Source organism: Corvus brachyrhynchos, unplaced genomic scaffold, assembly GCF_000691975.1.
Source record: "Corvus brachyrhynchos isolate BGI_N302 unplaced genomic scaffold, ASM69197v1 scaffold499, whole genome shotgun sequence".
Taxonomy (NCBI): domain Eukaryota; kingdom Metazoa; phylum Chordata; class Aves; order Passeriformes; family Corvidae; genus Corvus; species Corvus brachyrhynchos.
The window spans coordinates 208,944-225,891 of record NW_008239771.1 but is presented as its reverse complement, the minus strand read 5'-3'; the positions used below and the strand labels follow the sequence as shown (position 1 = coordinate 225,891).

At 42.4% G+C, this 16,948-nt stretch overlaps 1 protein-coding gene across 1 annotated transcript in view; it reads right to left on the bottom strand.

Annotated features, from left to right (window-relative positions):
- The window catches only part of CPXM2 (carboxypeptidase X, M14 family member 2), a 72,845-nt gene extending 55,903 nt beyond the window's left edge, over positions 1-16,942 (bottom strand). Inside the window, exon 1 of the mRNA XM_017742918.1 lies at positions 16,506-16,942. Within this exon, the coding sequence (XP_017598407.1) occupies positions 16,506-16,863 (358 nt within the window). The 5' untranslated portion in view covers positions 16,864-16,942. The remainder of the gene's footprint in view (positions 1-16,505) is intronic.
- Positions 16,943-16,948: the final 6 nt, after the last annotated feature.

The window sequence follows — 16,948 nt, the reverse complement described above, 5'->3', positions numbered from 1 at the left end:
GGGATATTTGAAAGCGCGCTCATCCTCATGATGGCTTTGTCCTATTGCTGCAACAGCTTCCACTGAAGCTCTGGGAAAAACCCCCACCTTTTGCAGAGCCAGCTTGGTTTCCTTCACTCCTGCAGCATAATTACGGCTGCTGTGCTGCAATTTTAGCTGTTCTGTATCACACAACTGTATTAGCAGGGATCCTCAGAAACAGTTCCATGGGATGTACGTATGAGCAGGGCAAGGAAAACACTTGTGTTCATGACTCTTGCCTAAATTATTCATTTATTTTATTTCCTTCTGGTCTAAATAAAGAATACCAGATAAGCCCAGATTGCTTTTATGGCTCTTGTGTCTAATAAAGATGCATTTAGGAAATCATTCTGTCCTCCTCCTTCAGAGGCAAAGCAGACAAACCATCCTTTTCTTTAAGGAGTGCTCTCCATCAATTTTGGAATATGTCCAGTTTTTCAAATGGAAGGGCAGAGAGAAGCATCATGTTTCCTCCTCAGCCCATATTTTAAGAGCCATACCTGTAATCTTCTCCAATTCCTACAAGTCTGTGCTTGTCTAACTCCTGATGAGCAGAGAGATACTGGGACCTGGAAAAGGAGAAATATCAGCTTTGTCTAGTCTGACAATCTCCTATCCCATGGGAAGATACAGGATTCAAGTCTTGTTTAAACAAAACACTCCAACGTGCAGTTAAGATGCAAAACTGTGAAGCTACTGATAGAGCTAAATTAAGCACAGAAATAAGTGTAAATACTCTTGTACTTTGTGAGAATTAAGACTTTAATGCTCATTATACTATTCATACTATTCTTAGGTCTTTATGGTCTTGCATAAAAATTCTTAATGAGGCCAATATCATAAATTTTGCCCTTGCAGCTAAATTTAGAGGTTTTCCTATGAAAAGTTTGGTTGATAATTCATCTTCCAACAGCAGAAACTTTTAATGGGAACTCTGGCAGTCTAATTTCTGTGGCTAAAGTTATGCTTAGGTCACAGGTATGCAAAGTACTTTAATGCTGCAATGCACCTGCAAGGTGAAATAACAGTAAAAGCACATTTCTGATGACTTTCACCTTGCTGAAAATATCTTCTGATTGCTTTTCTGTGAGGGACAGCCTTTGTAGGGGCTGAGTTAAACACAGTAAAGTTTTCCATTTTCTAAACAATTTGATATATATATATCATATAAATATTGTATATTTGTTTTTGAGGGCATTGGGGGGGTGCAAATGTGGTCTCTAAATGTTGCTGTTTTGGTGATGTGATCATGGAAGTGTGAAATTCCCACAGATGTTCATGACTCACACTCTACAGTTGCTATGGCCCAGCTTTTCCCTGGAACAATGTCCATGGATTTCAGTCTCAGTGGTTTTCTGACTCTGCTCGTATCTGAAGTATTGCTAACAATTACAAGTGTGCTTTCTGGCCTGAATTCAGGCCCCCAATCACTCTACACCCCAGATCATTTGAAGCAGCATCTCAAGGCAGGTGAAAGTTCCTCGAACACACACATTTTGCTTTTTATTTACTTTTTCTGAAAACCCCATTCCCAGAGCACCACGAGAGCAAAGCAAGGAAAGTGTACTTACGAGGAATCCCCTGCACCGAAGTTAAAATGCTGAATTATAGTCCCAGACCGAAGATCAAATAAAGAATTAAGGAGGTGCCAACATTTCCTATCCTAAGAGCTCATTAATTATTGGTTAATGTTGCCTTGAAGCTGTATATTTTTCTAGGACAACCAACAAATGCTTCTTTGAGGGCTACAACATCAGGGACTTCTCTCAGGAGGAAATATTTATCCCAGCACTGCAACCTACACTCATTCTTATGATTGCTCTTGAAGATTTAAAAACAGATAAAGAATAAATTAAGAATAAAAGAATAAATTATTGGGTTCTTTAGGTCATGTCTGACATGAAACCAAAAGAGGTTCAGAAAATACACTTTTTCATTTTCTTTCCTTATTTTTCACATTTTTGCTCTCTCACAAGCGCAGGTTGTGGCTGGCTCGAGATGCAACAAATCATTTAGCAGGAAGAGCTTCTATTATTCCTGGCACAGCTGGAAGCAGGAGTTTCCAGAGTGCCTGGGAGTTTTCTGGCCAAGCCTTCAGACTCAAGAGGCTCATCTAAACTCCAGACATCACATTCATTCCCTGAGCTGCCTTCTCCTGCCACCAGCCTGGCAGAGGATGGGACCTGTGATGTGGCACAAGGTACCCTCCCATTTATACCCACACCTGAAAAGACCTCCCCTTTCTCTACAGAGTATTTAATTTAATCACGCTGAAGAGAACATATTATCTTTAATGGCCAAAAAGAAATCCATTCTGAAAAATATCATATCAGTTCTTAACTTTTTATTATTATTTGACAAAGGCTGGATTCTGTGCTATTAATTTTAAACTGTCTTCCCTGACTTTTTTCTAAAGCACAGAAAAAACTTTTTTTTGTGGCTAAAGCCACAAAACTGAGTGCAGCCATCAAAAATGAGAACAATCCTCTTTTTTCCAGAGCCAAGCAAACAGACTTAGCCAAAAAAATGGAGAACAAAACTGAGACAGACCACTTGCACAATGGCTGGGTATAGGACAAAAATTACCATTAAAAACACATCTTCGTGCCAGAAATAGCTAAAAATACCAGGTCACTGAGGTGTACTGCAAGAGCAAAGATTCTACACTGAGAGCATTAATTGTAGCCATTAAAAATAAACACTGAAACTTGGAATACCATTAACAAGCACAAAACCAAGACAGAAATAACTCTGATCTTAAGATACAACCCCGGCTCAATAAATGAGACATCTTAGAAGTGCTCAAATTTAATCACATTAGCAATCCCACTTGAGTGCATTTTACCAAAAACAGGATAAATATATAAGAAGTTGTATGAGTACAAAACTGGCTCGTGGTGCAATTATTTCCCTCCCCCTCCATGCAGGCTGTAGTAGGAATTTTATAAAGCAGTAAATATATCCAATATATCCATAGTTGGTATGGCACATTCACTGGGCAGGGTGACAGCACGGTCATGAAATTCCTTAAACATACATAAACTGGAAAGTATCTATAACTCCTGGTCCTAGAAATATACATTTACTGGGAGTTCTGGCTGTTTTTTCAGGATTTTGCAGCACAGCCATGCTTTTGGAGCAAAACATGGATTTAAGGTGGCCCAAAGGAAGTATCCAAGTGGGAGGACACAGGAAAGGGGCTGTAAATGCTCCACCCTGAGGATCAGAATTGCTCACCTGGGGCTGAGATACACAAGAACAGCTTCAGAAATCCTCTGGAAATGCCTAATTCCACTGGAATAAATGGCACCACTCTGATATCACCCAGATTTCAGATTCTCACTCTCCTGAGCACACATGTGAAGCCCACACACACAGAGCAGGAAAAACTTGAGAAACTGTGAAGTTCTCATTAGTAGTGACAAGCCATTAAATTTTATCCCCGCTACTACAGTCACCTCCACTCCCAAGTGCTAAATTTACACTTGAGAAAGGCTGGAATCAGGCACTTCCCAGTCAGTTCCACTTAATGGTATTCAAATTTTAATCCAGTTAAGCTCCAGCACAGACAAAACTGCATTTTTTTTACTTCTCAACAAGGCAGAAAATGAGTTGAAAATGATACTGAAAGAGACGCATTAACTTCCTTTGATGATGTAGCTCAAAGCCTAACATGAGTAAATCATGGATGTGGATAGAATCACTTGGCTCTTCAGCTTTGGGTTTCATAGGCTGTTTTCTACTGGTTGAGCTTTCTGACTCAGTTTAGCTTTCTGATTTAGCTCCTGATGGGAGCCAGAAAACTCCAGAGGCAGGCTGATGAAGTAGCATGAGCTGTGCCTTTAGGCAGCCGAGAGTCATTACTCAGCTGAGAGTCGAGATGTCATCTTTCATATTTTTATGATTAAAACTAAAAATACTCAAATTACCAACAGAATGCAGGCTAGCAGCAGTCTGTATCTGCAGTGAGACCTGGGTGAGTGGTATAGGATCATCCTTCTGACCTGATCATCAGTCCTCCTCTGCTGCCTTGGGTAAAACTCATCCTTGTCTGTTTGAAATCTTCCCAACAATGTGCTGCTCCTCAGTGGTGACCTTAAAGTTTGAGCACACGGCTGCAAACACAGCTCCATGCACAAGCAACACCCTCAAAAATGGGCTGGGATTGCCAAGCCAGCCCTCACCCCTCGGAATTCCCACCCCTTCTCCTCCAGCAGCACTGAGGGGGCATGGCTGGGAGGCAGTGCTCCAGCCCCAGGGTCAGTTTGAGCTGTCACCCTGGTCTCCCTCCCTGCCCAGCCCTCTGCCAGGCTGCACATCTGGGATAAATACTCGACCTACATAAGGAGCCTGTGACAGGAAATACCTCAAACCAATCCAACTCCAAAGGTTTTAAAACCTTTTATAAAGTGTAAGGTCTGAGTTTTATGAAGACCTGGTGTGTTTGCTCCAGCAAATTTAGACATTTATACTTTTTTTCCTAGCATCACATCTGTTGTTATTATTGCATGTGAAATAACAAGAGAAATTAATAAACCCAAACACTTCTCATAAGGCATAGAAGTTATCATAGTGCCTGGAGCTCTTGCTCAGAGAGTGATTCCAGAGGAAAGTTGTGTGGTTACAATTAACCTGAACTCAAGCTTTGTACTCCTTCCCAACCCTTAAAAAGGAATCAATTTGTAATTTCTAGAGCAGAGTAAAAAAAAAAAATTAGTTTGGTTGAGTTGTCTGCTTCTCACTCTTTTTTATTTAACTGATTATTCATTTGGTAGACTGGGCATTCTTGGATGGACAGCTCTAAGACAGAATTAAAATGTCAGAAGCAACTTATACATTTAGATGCCCGAACAGTGGAACACTGCTTCAGTGAAGGGATGAAAAATTGGCCAGGTGCACACAGAAAATAACCAGAGGTTCTTTGGATGTATCCAGAAGTGCAGAAAAGCAAAAGATTTAGGAACTCATATAACAGAGCTTTCTTCTTCCCTTTAAAGCCCACTATGTCCAAGCTGTTGCACCCTTGAGAAGCACCCTGAGAGCAGAGGATTTAAGAGTTCAAAGCACCAAGAAGCAACATTTCAAAAAATAACTAAACCTCTGAGATCTGAGAAAATCAAATCCAGGCCTGGATTGAAGTGTGATTACTCTCTTTTATTAAAAAAAAAAGCAAAAAACCAAACCAACAACCAAAAAAACCCACACCCCAACCCAAACCCCAGAAATAAATAAAAAAGGAAAGAGTAGAGGAATTGCAGGGGTTCAGGAGAGATGCTTCCCTTGGGAAGAGGTCTCTGACTGGCATTTGGGCTCACTGACGGGACACAAACCCCAGGGCAGCACAGGAATCCCACAGGAAAACACGGAAAATCTAAGGACAGAGCCCAGCTTGCAAAGGCAATCAGTTCCTCCCTAAAGTAATTTCAGAGAAAGGCATGATTTTTAAGGAGCTCAGAAAGCCCCCTCTGCAGCCAGGCTGTCCCTTTCCCACATTTCCTCAGGTGTGATTCCCTGAGTTTTTGTTCATCTTCCCAAGGGTTTCAGCTCTCAGGGGACTTTTTAGCTTTCATGTGTCCATTGTGAAGATGGCATTTGGACATACCAGAGTCTCTCTGTTCAACTTTCTCCTCTCTACCTGCCTTCAAACTAATCATGGAAAACTCATCTTAGGGAAATAACTCAATAAATAAATTTTAAAATGCCTCCAAGCAAGCACCAGGATTCAGTGGATTTAAAAGCTTGGTTAACACCTTTAAAATTCTGAACACTCAGCATTTTCTCTGAGCTTCCTGCCTGCAGAAAGAGAAATGCTAAAATGGAGAAGGACATTGCTTTTGGTAACTCTGAGAGGATTGTAGGGAAGGACTGGAGCTTCAGCTGGGAGGTCGGTGTGAAGCTCCAGCTCCAAAGCAAAGGAGATAAAGCAGTTCAAGCAAGGTTCAGACAAATATTTCTGAGGGTGGGCACCTCTCCAGCCCTGAGTGTTCAGAGCTCCTTTCTCCGTATTCCAGCTTCCTATGGTTGTGCAGCCTTATGCAGCCCGCAAAAGATTCCCAAAATTCATCCTGTCCAAACATCTTTTCTGCTTTGTTTAACAATTCAGCCGAGATCCAGCAAAGGCTCATAATCACAGGCTCCACATTTAGCACATTGGAGGCTTCACTGGTTCAAAGCAAAGTGTGTCAGGAACTCCAAATGAATTGGAATGTGAGTTATTAGTGAGTATAAAACTGAATGCATTCATGTCTGCCTGCTCCAGGCTGAAAGCCCAAAAATCCAAGCTGAAGGCAACACATTTCCCAGCCTGTGGACCCAAGGAGGAGAGCTCAGGATAAACTCTAATTTTTACCAGTTGCCCAGTGAGGTTTGATGTCCTTTCCCTGGAGAAAAGTGCCCACATTGTCACCAAGAGATTCATCTCCACTGCAAAACATCAACATGTTAATGTGAAAAGTGCAGGTCATGATTTGGGACTTTTTAACTCCAGTGCTGCCTTGGAGAGCCCATCCTGCTTCCCATCCACAGGAGCCAAAAGTATTTTCTAACTGTAGGTATTCTGCACTTGAAAAGCCATGGAATAGGGAAAGCTTCAAGGCAAGCTTCCCTGAGCATAAAACTCCTCATTTTTCAACTTTCTAATTGGAAAGGAAAAAAATCTGATTCAGGATCAATGAGAAGAAATATGGAAAGGCTTGCAGAGGAAAAGCTCTGTGCTATTTTCTGTCCACTTTTTCAAAGAGTTCTGTGGCATTTTATCTGCACTAACTCCATACCAGCATTTTTTTTATCATATTTTAAAAAGTTCCCCATTTTATTCTTCTTGTAAGAGAGCAGGGGGTCTACATGTCTGATTGCCATTTGACTTGCATTCAAGCACCAAAAAAGCCAAGTACTTATTTGGAATATGGAACAAATCAGATGTGTCAGCAGGATTTTATATTCCATTGCTACCAGCCTCAGGTCCCTCAGCCCTCATTCCTGCAAGTTTGGCAGCTGAGGAATTCATCCATTTCCTTCTGTGAGGCTCTTGCCTTTCATCCATCTCTTGGCTTCTGCACTACCTGGACTCACTTGGTCAGCATTTTCAAAGGGCTTTGGAAGAAGGCTCAGAGTTCACTCACATTTCTGTCTCTGTATGTGATTCCCCAATCCTTTGTTCCACTACCAGACAGAATCAAGATTTTTGGGGGCCCTTTCTGTCACTTCCATGTATCTAATGAAATACCTGATGCAAAGGAACTGGACTAGATGTGGGGCCACTCATGTGGGGATCCTGCAGGAGTTTTGGACTGCAGTCCTCTGCTGAGATCCAGAATTATCCAGAGGAGCCTGAGGAACAAAATAACCCCCAGAAGAGCTGTGAGAAACTCTTCTCTTTGTTTCAGCTGGGGTGTGTGCTGGGCCTGGTTACTCCTCTCCTCATCCCTCTACTCCTCAGCAGCATAAGAGCTCTGGCCTCACCTGGGGGAAGCCTCCTGCTCCAGGGACCTGCACTGAAGACTGGGACACATCCCCACGTTCTTGGGTCAGCCCCATCCTGCAACAAATCCAAATCCACTCCAGATTTACCAGGGGAAATTCCAGGCTCCCCGCCAGGCACCTACATAGACCATATACAGCCCAGATTTACTTTTGGCAGAGTTCTCAGTGGAATTTTTGGTTGGAATTTAAAGACAGTGCGGTCTACATACTCTGGGATAAAACTGGCTCTGTCCTCTGGGATAGGGCATTTGCCATCCAGTTTGTGATGACAAACACAATTTTAACTGTCTCTGCAATGCCTTCTGTAACTTAGAATCGCAGGATCATTAAGGCTGGAAAAGACCTCCAAGATCATCAAGTCCAAGCTTTGACTGTATTTTTCAGTGCATAAACAACTATGGGCAAAAAGGAGAAAAATCATGTTGTTAGGGGCTGAAGTTCTATTTTTAGGCAATCACATATGAAAAGGCTGTTTGGTTGAAATCATAGGTTCTGTTATCAGTCAGTGAAACATTTTTGGGAAGATTGAGGTCTGGTCCCTTGTTTTCAGACAGCTTCTGTCTTGTGCATGGGAAAATTCATTACACTATTGAAAATTATCTTGAGGGGGGGAAAAAAGAGTGTGTTAGAGCCAAATCTGGCCTAAGGGGTGGTTGTACCTGTGGTGTAGGGAGTGCTGACATCCAGGTTTGAGATCAGCTCTGCCAAGATACTTTGAACTGTTCCCTTCCTTTGACAGATGTTTTAGGAGCATCCTGAAAGTCGTGAGGAGCCATAAACCTGTCATCATAAACCACTGTATCTCTGAAGGGGAGTACATAAAAATACTCTGTTTTCTGGCAAAGAGGGAGAAAGATGGGTTTCAGTTTGCTGCCACTGCAAACAGCACCTTGGCCCAGCACACCGGGATGATTGATGGGCTCGGCATTTCCCGAAAATCCTGGATGTGGAAAAGGAAGGGGATGCTCGGCCTCGCTCTGAGCTCCCCTGTCAAACACAATTCCCTTGAAGTGGGAGGGTGCTTTGCTTTCTAAAGTTCAAATGAGGAAACAGCTAAAAAGCAAATCTGGGAACAATGGGGTCTGCAGACCTCCTGGAAGACAAGCAGGGACATTTGGGCTTCCCCCTCAGGGGCTCTTCTACGTCCCAGCCAGGAGGACTAATCCTGTAGAGCCAAAATGAAGGGAAACAACCAGAAAACCACTAAATTTGTGATCTATGGGAGGGTGAGGAAGAAATCATCTACAGTACTCAAGCCCCACAATCTAAGCAAGAAAATCAGATTTAGGAAGGTCTGTCAGCCACTGTCTGGATGAGCTGCTGAGGTCCAAAAGGAAGAATCATCATGACCAGAGGACTCTGGTGCTTTACCCAACTGGGTCCCATTGTAGAACTTTCAAAATTCCCATATTTTTAAGTTTATATCTATAGATATACACATAATTCTTTAATATCAACTTCATGAAGATCTCAGTTGTGTTGTTAGCTGAACTTGGTGTTTGGGAATCATGTTGATTACAGGAGAACAGTTCTGCCAGGTACATACCTCAAATAATTCACCAGCAGCCCCAGGCTGATGTATAGTCACACAAGAAATCTGTCGGGCAATCCATTAAGAAAAAAAATGTAAACCACAAAATAAATCTGTAAGCAATTAACCTCCCCCATAAAAAAGCTCATTTAATCACTTCCACTGTTCACTTTGAAAGTAATATTTTCTATGTCAGTAGCTAGAAACTACAGAGCAGATACAATGTGTAGCATAAGGAATTTAAAAGACATGCAACTACAAACTATGTTTAACTTCTGCACAGAGCTTTTACTGTGATCCTTTCTTGGCCTGTTGGATGCAGCAGCACTTTTGCAATTACAGCATCCTGCTAATGCTTGTGTGAAAGCAGGAGCAGAACTATTATTTACTATTATTTACAGGCCTGTTCATTTACAGGTAAGCAACCACACCAAAACAGAAGATTAATCCTGTAACTGGGCACTTTCACTCCTAAATCTGCTCAGCTCCAGCCATGAGTCACAGATACTGGATGTCACTGTGGTCCTCTGGAGATTGCCAGCTTTTTGTCACTTTTCTGCAATGCCAAATCCCAGCAACACAGTCCCCCAGAGCCCAGGCAGTGCAGGTTTGGGGGGCATTTGTGTGTCACAATAGGAAATGATTCACTCTTCCTAAGGCAAGAGTAAAAGGAGTTTCTTCACCTGAGTTTCTTCACCTGACAGACTGCTAAGGCAAGAGTAAAAGGAGTTTCTTCACCTGACAGACTAGTATAATCTCATGTAATTCTTCAAAATGTGTTGTTATAAAATATGCTTCACAGTGTATTGGGGCTGATTCCCATTTATAAGACAGCTCCTCTAAACACCCCTCCAGAATCAGAAAGTCTTTAAAGCCCTTTTTTGTTTAGAAAAATGATGTAAACCACTGAGAAAATAAGGAATGAAGCCCTGGTATTACCTTGTCTCCATTTTACCCATAATGATACCGTGCAAGGCCTTGCTCTCTGCCACCAGGATGTTCCCCACCAGAAGGGAAGCATTTTGTGTCCAAAGCAGGACTTTAGATATCTGTCAGCAGACTCACCAGAATATCCTTTGTAATTCAACTCGGGCAGGGCTGGAGAGATTAACAGCTAAACCCAAGAGCTCCGAAGATGCCTCAAGTGATCCCCACACACTTCCTCTGATGCCTTCACAGGCACTCTGACTCTCTGAGTCACCATCTGGCATCTCTTCATTATTCTTGTTTTTCTCACCATTTTTTTTGTTGCCATTTTTAGCTACGGGTAGAAAAGAGAAACAGTTTTCCTTTTACACCTGTCAAGTTGATTTAGCCCTCCCTGGTGAGTGCACGAAGAATAAAACGCCTTGCTCCTCTCTGATAGTGCTCCATCCCTTCCAGCACACAGCAGACTTCCAGAATACCCTGTTCTTGCCCACAGTGGGATGTTAAAACCACAGGGGAATGGAATCATAAATGTTCCTTTTGCTGTGCCACAAGGAAATTATAATTGTGGTTGCATCAGAAGTAATGAATTAACATTGCAGTATATTTTACTAATGGTTTAATGTAGGTGTTTCTCATTGCTTGATTAGATATGCAAACAGCCCACCAAACAGCTTTTGAAGCTGAAATAGCCAGAAAAAGACACTAGAGGAGCAAGGCTTGACCCTGAAAGAGACGAATGAGCTCAGTGAGCTGTGGCTCAGGAATTGTCATCAGGAAAATAATCAGACAGCAGCAGTGGTGGAGACTCATCTTTGGGTTGCCCACAGTTTCCTCTGAACATCCTCATTTCATTGTCCAGGCACTGAATTTAAAAGTGCATTTTAAAAGGCAAGTAATTCTGACTAGATCAGAGCTTTGCTTGTTCCCATTTTCCTTGCGTACCCAGTGTTAAAGGCACATATTTATATTTCCATAAACCACATAATCCCACAAGACATCACCTCAGCAGAGCCTGTCAAGACCAAACCTAGAGCATCCTTTGCATAATAACAATAAAATCACGAAACCACTGTGTGAATATGACACTTAAATCCCAACTCTGTGTTCGGACCACCAATCTTTTGGTAGTTTGCTTTTTACACAGACAGTGAATTGGGCAAGACTTAAAAATGCCAGCTCAGGTATTGAAAATTCAGGAAATTACTTCTTCTGTACCACAGCTTCTACTTCCACTAGTTCATCTTTCTGACATATTCAAAGTTCACATAACTAACAGAAACGTTCATTCCAAACCCAAAAGAAATAAGTGAAATTTGGTTGTGAGCCATGGGATTGACCTGTCTAGCCAGCTCACTGAACAGATAATAACATTAAACCCCAAGACTGAATTCAGCTAATGAGTGTCTCATATTGTGCTGGCACTTCAGGAGCAAGTCTAGGCTCAGATTCAGACTATTAAAAATCTATTCAGTGAAATCATCCCGTTTTTTAAAGAGGTTTTTTTAAAGAGACATTTTTCTCATCTTAAACATGAGGTTGAATTCAGAGAAGGCTGCTGGAAGAATTATCTTTGAAAGTGGTTTTCTCTGGCGTAATCAAATGTGTTTATTCCCATTATTTTCTTTCTCATGTTACATTATTCATTGAAGCCATGGGTAAAGAATGATGCTAATCAAAAAGGTTTGACCAATTTTGAGGGTACTGCTCATTATTCATTCTTAGTCATCCCTTGTCCTCTTTTGTTGTGACATTTTTTAAAGCATGGGCTCTTAAATGGAATGGTGAACACTTCACTATCCTACATATTTTAGAAGAGCTGAGGAGAAAATAGAGGCTGGTAGATGAAAGAAAGCTCATTAAAAGCCACATGTTTCCATCTTTGCTTGTCACATATGGCAATTAGGATGCAATACAGGTCATATTAAAATTCATGGGATTTCCACCTAGGGCCAGCAAGTTCATTCTTAAAAGTCCCTATTATAAGAAGTTTAAGCAAAAGCTTTAAAATTAAAATCTATGCTCTAGGTCACAGGAGTGCTCCTCTTTGTCTGGGCTGCTCAGAGAGGGAAGGTTTAAGAGAGGGGATACCAAAGGACTAGAAAAGAGCAGCACTGAGGTTACCCAGCACATGAGAAACACTGTGCTGGTGTATCTTGGTGACCACTTCTGAAGTGCTTTCAGCTGTCAGTTCAATGCCTTATGTGTCACTCTCTCCTTTCTTCTTTCTAGTGAACAAAATCACCACTCGAGTGCCAGTAACGCCACAAACCTGTCATGTTTTTGACTTCACACACTCGTCAGATCTCCGCCCCCATTTCGCACCAAAATATCTCCAGCTTTTCCTGAACAGCATCCCTGTGATTCAGCTTTCCCTCCTCATTCATCCATTGCTCTCCCTCCAAGCTTTCATTATCTTGATAAACATCTCAATTAAAGTACTATCAGTCTATTTTTTAAAGTCAAACTCTTTCTGCAGGATAATTTCCATGGTTGCTTGCTCCGTCCATTTTATCCTCTCCTTGCCTTCCCTTACTGACTCCTCCTCACACACATGCCCCAGAGAGGACCTGACTCATCCTATGCACTACGTGAATTGAAAAGAAATAACAAACCAAAAACCTTAAGAATTGCATTGTTGAACAGGTGGCAGCATTGCAGGAAAATAAACAAATATGGGGCAAGTAAACAGTGACATATCTGAGGAGTTTCATCAAGCCTGGGGAAAGCACCAAATAAGATGAGACAAAGGAAATCCTGATTGCTAAACACAGACAAATGTTGGGTTGTGCAGAGATGAAACACTGGGAGATCTGTGAAATACAGAACAAATGTGCTCTAAGCCCCACTTTGAGCACTGCCATATAAATAAATATTACTCCTCTATTTTCTAAATGCATTCAGAATTGAGGTATGGCCAGAAAAAGAACTACAAGTTTAAGTTTTGAAAATCAAATCAAAATAATTACAGACTTCATTGTGGCAGATCTGGGCCACACTAAGGAGTGTTATAGGGCACTTCAGCCCCATAAATCTCTTTATGATGAATTTTTGCCTGTAGTCAGACCCCCAGACTGAAGAGATCTGCCCCACAGATGGTAGCTGAGGCACCATATATCAAACTCTATTAAAAGCCTCATAAAAGCAAAACATTGATGTTAACAAGACTCTTTCCATTGATTTGAGTGGGCTTTGGACAGAGGCCTATACAAACAAGGATGGAATTAGAAAATGGAAATCTCTATAGATGCACAAAACCCGTCAATCCAACTGTTTGCCTTCCAAGGATGACCTATTACCACTTAATTTATGAGGCTTTTAAAGAGCAAGGAGACAATTGATACTTTTTACTTTTACGTGGATCGAGTATTTGCAAATATTGATTCTAATATTTTAAATAAAAAAATTGCAAACCCACTGGCATCAATTGGATTTCCTTCTACATTAATATTTCACATACTGCAAATATCTATATTCTGGCCACCTCCAGTAATTAGATGAAATAAATTGAGTGTGTGTCATCTGTTTAGTGCCATGTCCTTGAGACTGCTCCGGTTGATTTCCACTTTGATTCAAAGCTGGGGCTGATCAGGACCAGCTGCTCAGCCAAAGGGCACATCACACATTCCCATTCCTCCTCCTCCTCCATCCCAGCTCCCAGCCAGGCTATTGTTTGTTACAACTAATAAATCCCGCATGTCCTGGCTGCCAGCGAGCCTCACAAACCCCAAATTTTGGTATTTACTGCATGGCCAATAAAGTAATTCCACTTCTGGAGGGATGCATAAATACAGTTGTGTACATGTAAGCACAATGCACATCCTTATTCAGGCAGATTTACGGTATTATTCACTGATATCTGTTTGACAGCTGTTGTTATTGTTTCTAGCTGGCCTCTAAACATCCAAATGTGAGTAAATGTAGGTATGTATCAGTACTTAAACATCTCTGTGAGGGCCACATTTTCAGATCTTCATTCCAAACTGATCCCTGGGGACATGGCACTAAGCATCAGAGTTACTGCCCTGGCAGGACCTGGCCCTTGCCTGCCTTTGGGTGAGGAGGAAGGAGAAATTTGAAATATTATAGCCAGAACTTTTAACACTGCAGCTCAAACTGCCTGACACTTCCTGCTAAAACTGTCCTGGTTTCACTCACATCTGTAACAAATGGTGACCGTTCTCCTCACTGGGCATTCACCTCAGGGCTTATTGTGCCCATGGCAGTCAAAATTGTTCAGCTGCTCCCAGGGAAATCCACTGAATTTTCCCATAGGAATAAGCCCAGCAGCCAGTTTGCTGAGTTGATGTCACGCACCCATATCCTGGATCAAGGAGAAGGAGTTTGGTGGAGGAGATCAGTTGCCTGTTGTACCTCTGGTGATTTTTTTAAAAGCTCAGAGGCTTTGAAACCTCTTATTGCACATGGCTGGTGAAAGCTGAAAAGCTCAGCTGTGTCCAAAGAGCCCAAACTTGCTGTGGAAGGAGGGACTGAGCCACTTCTAGCTGCTTTTGGTGGTGCATCATGAGCCTCTGCCCTTGTGCTCAGTGTAGCAGGTGGAGAATGAGGAAGATTCAAGTCTGTAAAGATAAACGAACTTTGCCCTCATGGATTGGACTCTATTCTCATCACTGTCAGGTTTGGAGCAAGTGTGAATCCCCAAATGCTGGGGAAATTGGGAAAAAGCCAACAGGAAAGGTAAAAGCAGAGATGAACCACAGAACATCCCATCACAGGATGGAAATCTCTATTGTCTCCACCACAAAGAGGAATCAATAACCTGCTGCCTAATTACAGAGCTTTAAAATCCAAGTGTTTCCCATGGTCATAAATTTATGGAATGGTTTGAGTTGGAAAGGATCTTAGAAGCTCATCCAGTGCCAACCCCTGCCATGGGCAGGGACACCTTCCACTGTACCAGGTGGCTCTAAGCCCCAATGTCCAGCCTGGCCTGGGACACTGCCAGGGATCCAGGGGCAGCCCCAGCTGCTCTGGGCACCCTGTGCCAGGGCCTGCCCACCCTCCCAGGGAGCAATTCCTTCCCAATATCCCATCCATCCCTGCTCTCTGGCAATGGGAAGTGATTCCCCCTTGTCCTGTCATAATCCGCCTGATTCAGTCTGCCGAGGTGGAAAGCAGAGCCTTTTTTCCCTTAATTTAAAAAAAACAAACAAATGACACATTGAAACAAGAACTCTCTCAGATGATCTCACGTAGACTGCAATGACCATACTGGGATAGTAAACCTGATAAGCCAGTCCTTGAGATGCTATCATCCCCTTGGGAAGCTGCTGCATGGCTGCTCGTCCCTGAGGGGACAGGGACACCGATGTCTCCCGTCTCTGCTGCCTGGACAAGGTGCATTTGCCATCATCCCCCTTGACTTCTGCCTTGAGTGACCCTGGCAAGCCACGCTGCCTGCTCCACAAACACTTTTCCAGATGTTAGAAATTACATTTTCTTATCGTTATTTATTAGTATAAAAGCCCATATCTTTGCTGCTCAAATGTTAATTAATTCAGTTAGTGTTAACAGTAAATTTAAAATATTTTGTTTGCTATCTGCTGGATGTAACTGGACAAAGTTGAAGCCACTCTACAACCCCTGATCCTCTGTTTTGCTGTACTGATGGCTCTAAATCACAAATTTTGTGCCATATACCCCAGTCATTAACATGAAGTTTCCCCCTGAAGTAAAGGGGAGCTCAGCTGTAGGGAAGTGAGATTTGGCCCCAAATTTTACAACTCTAAACTTCATGGACCAAACTCACTCCTAAGTATCCCAAACCAGTAAAGTACCTACCAGACAGTCAGGGAACACAGAAAGGAATTAATCTTTTGGGGTGGTGCAATTAGGTGTTAATGGGAACAATGGGTGGTAAAAGCTGATCAAGTTTCTGCAAACTTTAGGAAATGGAATTAAGGGTGTCCTCTTTATTATAAGGCATTGCTGTTGCTGTTTAATTTCTTTATTTTACGGGTCTATAATTAAATTGAGCTTGTTAGGGCTTAGCCTTTTACAGGAAGATCTCTATTTACATATCTTCCTCTGGGGGGCTTCAAAGTGAAATCTCAGAGAAATTCACAGGTTTAGAATTGAAATTAATTCAGAAACCTCTCAGATTGAAGTGACAGGGGGTAAGGTGAGATGTCACTATACATAATCACCTTTTACTATGAAATCTGTCTCTGTTCTTTTGCTTATAGAGCAGCAGCTTTCACAGCAAGCCAGTTGCCAAGTGTAATTAAGAATAATTAAGAAGGAAAAGCCCACAGACTAGCCAGAGTACAGCAGAATTAATACATTCCGACTCCGAAATAATCACTTTACTTGAAAGGGCAAGAGTTGAAAAGTCTGTAAAAGTTCTGCAGGTCTGTTCTGCGGGATATTAAAATTTAATGTGTTACCATCATCATCACCACAACCGCATTTATTGTTATTATTACCAAGACTGCCATTAACTGGATATTCATTAATGCTAAAAGTCACAGTCAGCATGAGATTCAGCAGACTCCAAACTCTGGAGGAGAAGGTGGAAAGTTACCTGGTGGCGTTTCAATAATGGATTTTCCTTTTTTGTTGTTTTTCTTCTGTTTTAACTCCTTCCTGCTCGGTTTGAACCCTGGGCGCTCCTCTGCCTCTGCAGCACGGATAGGTCCTTCCTCTCCGGGCTGCTCCGTGAAAGGAAAGAACTCTTCCCCAGGATATGGAAAGGAGTAATAATGATCCCTGTTGGTAATTTCCTGCAGGTAATAATCCTGATCGTCCATGGGGACAGCCCGGGCCACATCCCCCAGCAGCGCCAGCCCAAAGGTGCAGAGAGCGAGCCAGAGCTGAGAATGGCCACGGGCGATCATCGCGTGCTTTCGCAGGAGCCTCCTCTGCGAGTCCTGGGACTTCATTTGGAGAGAGGGCAAGCAGAGTTCGGGCAGCTGGAAAAGCCCTCCGGGAGCGGCAGGGGAAGGAGCCCGTGCTGGTGCGGGACCA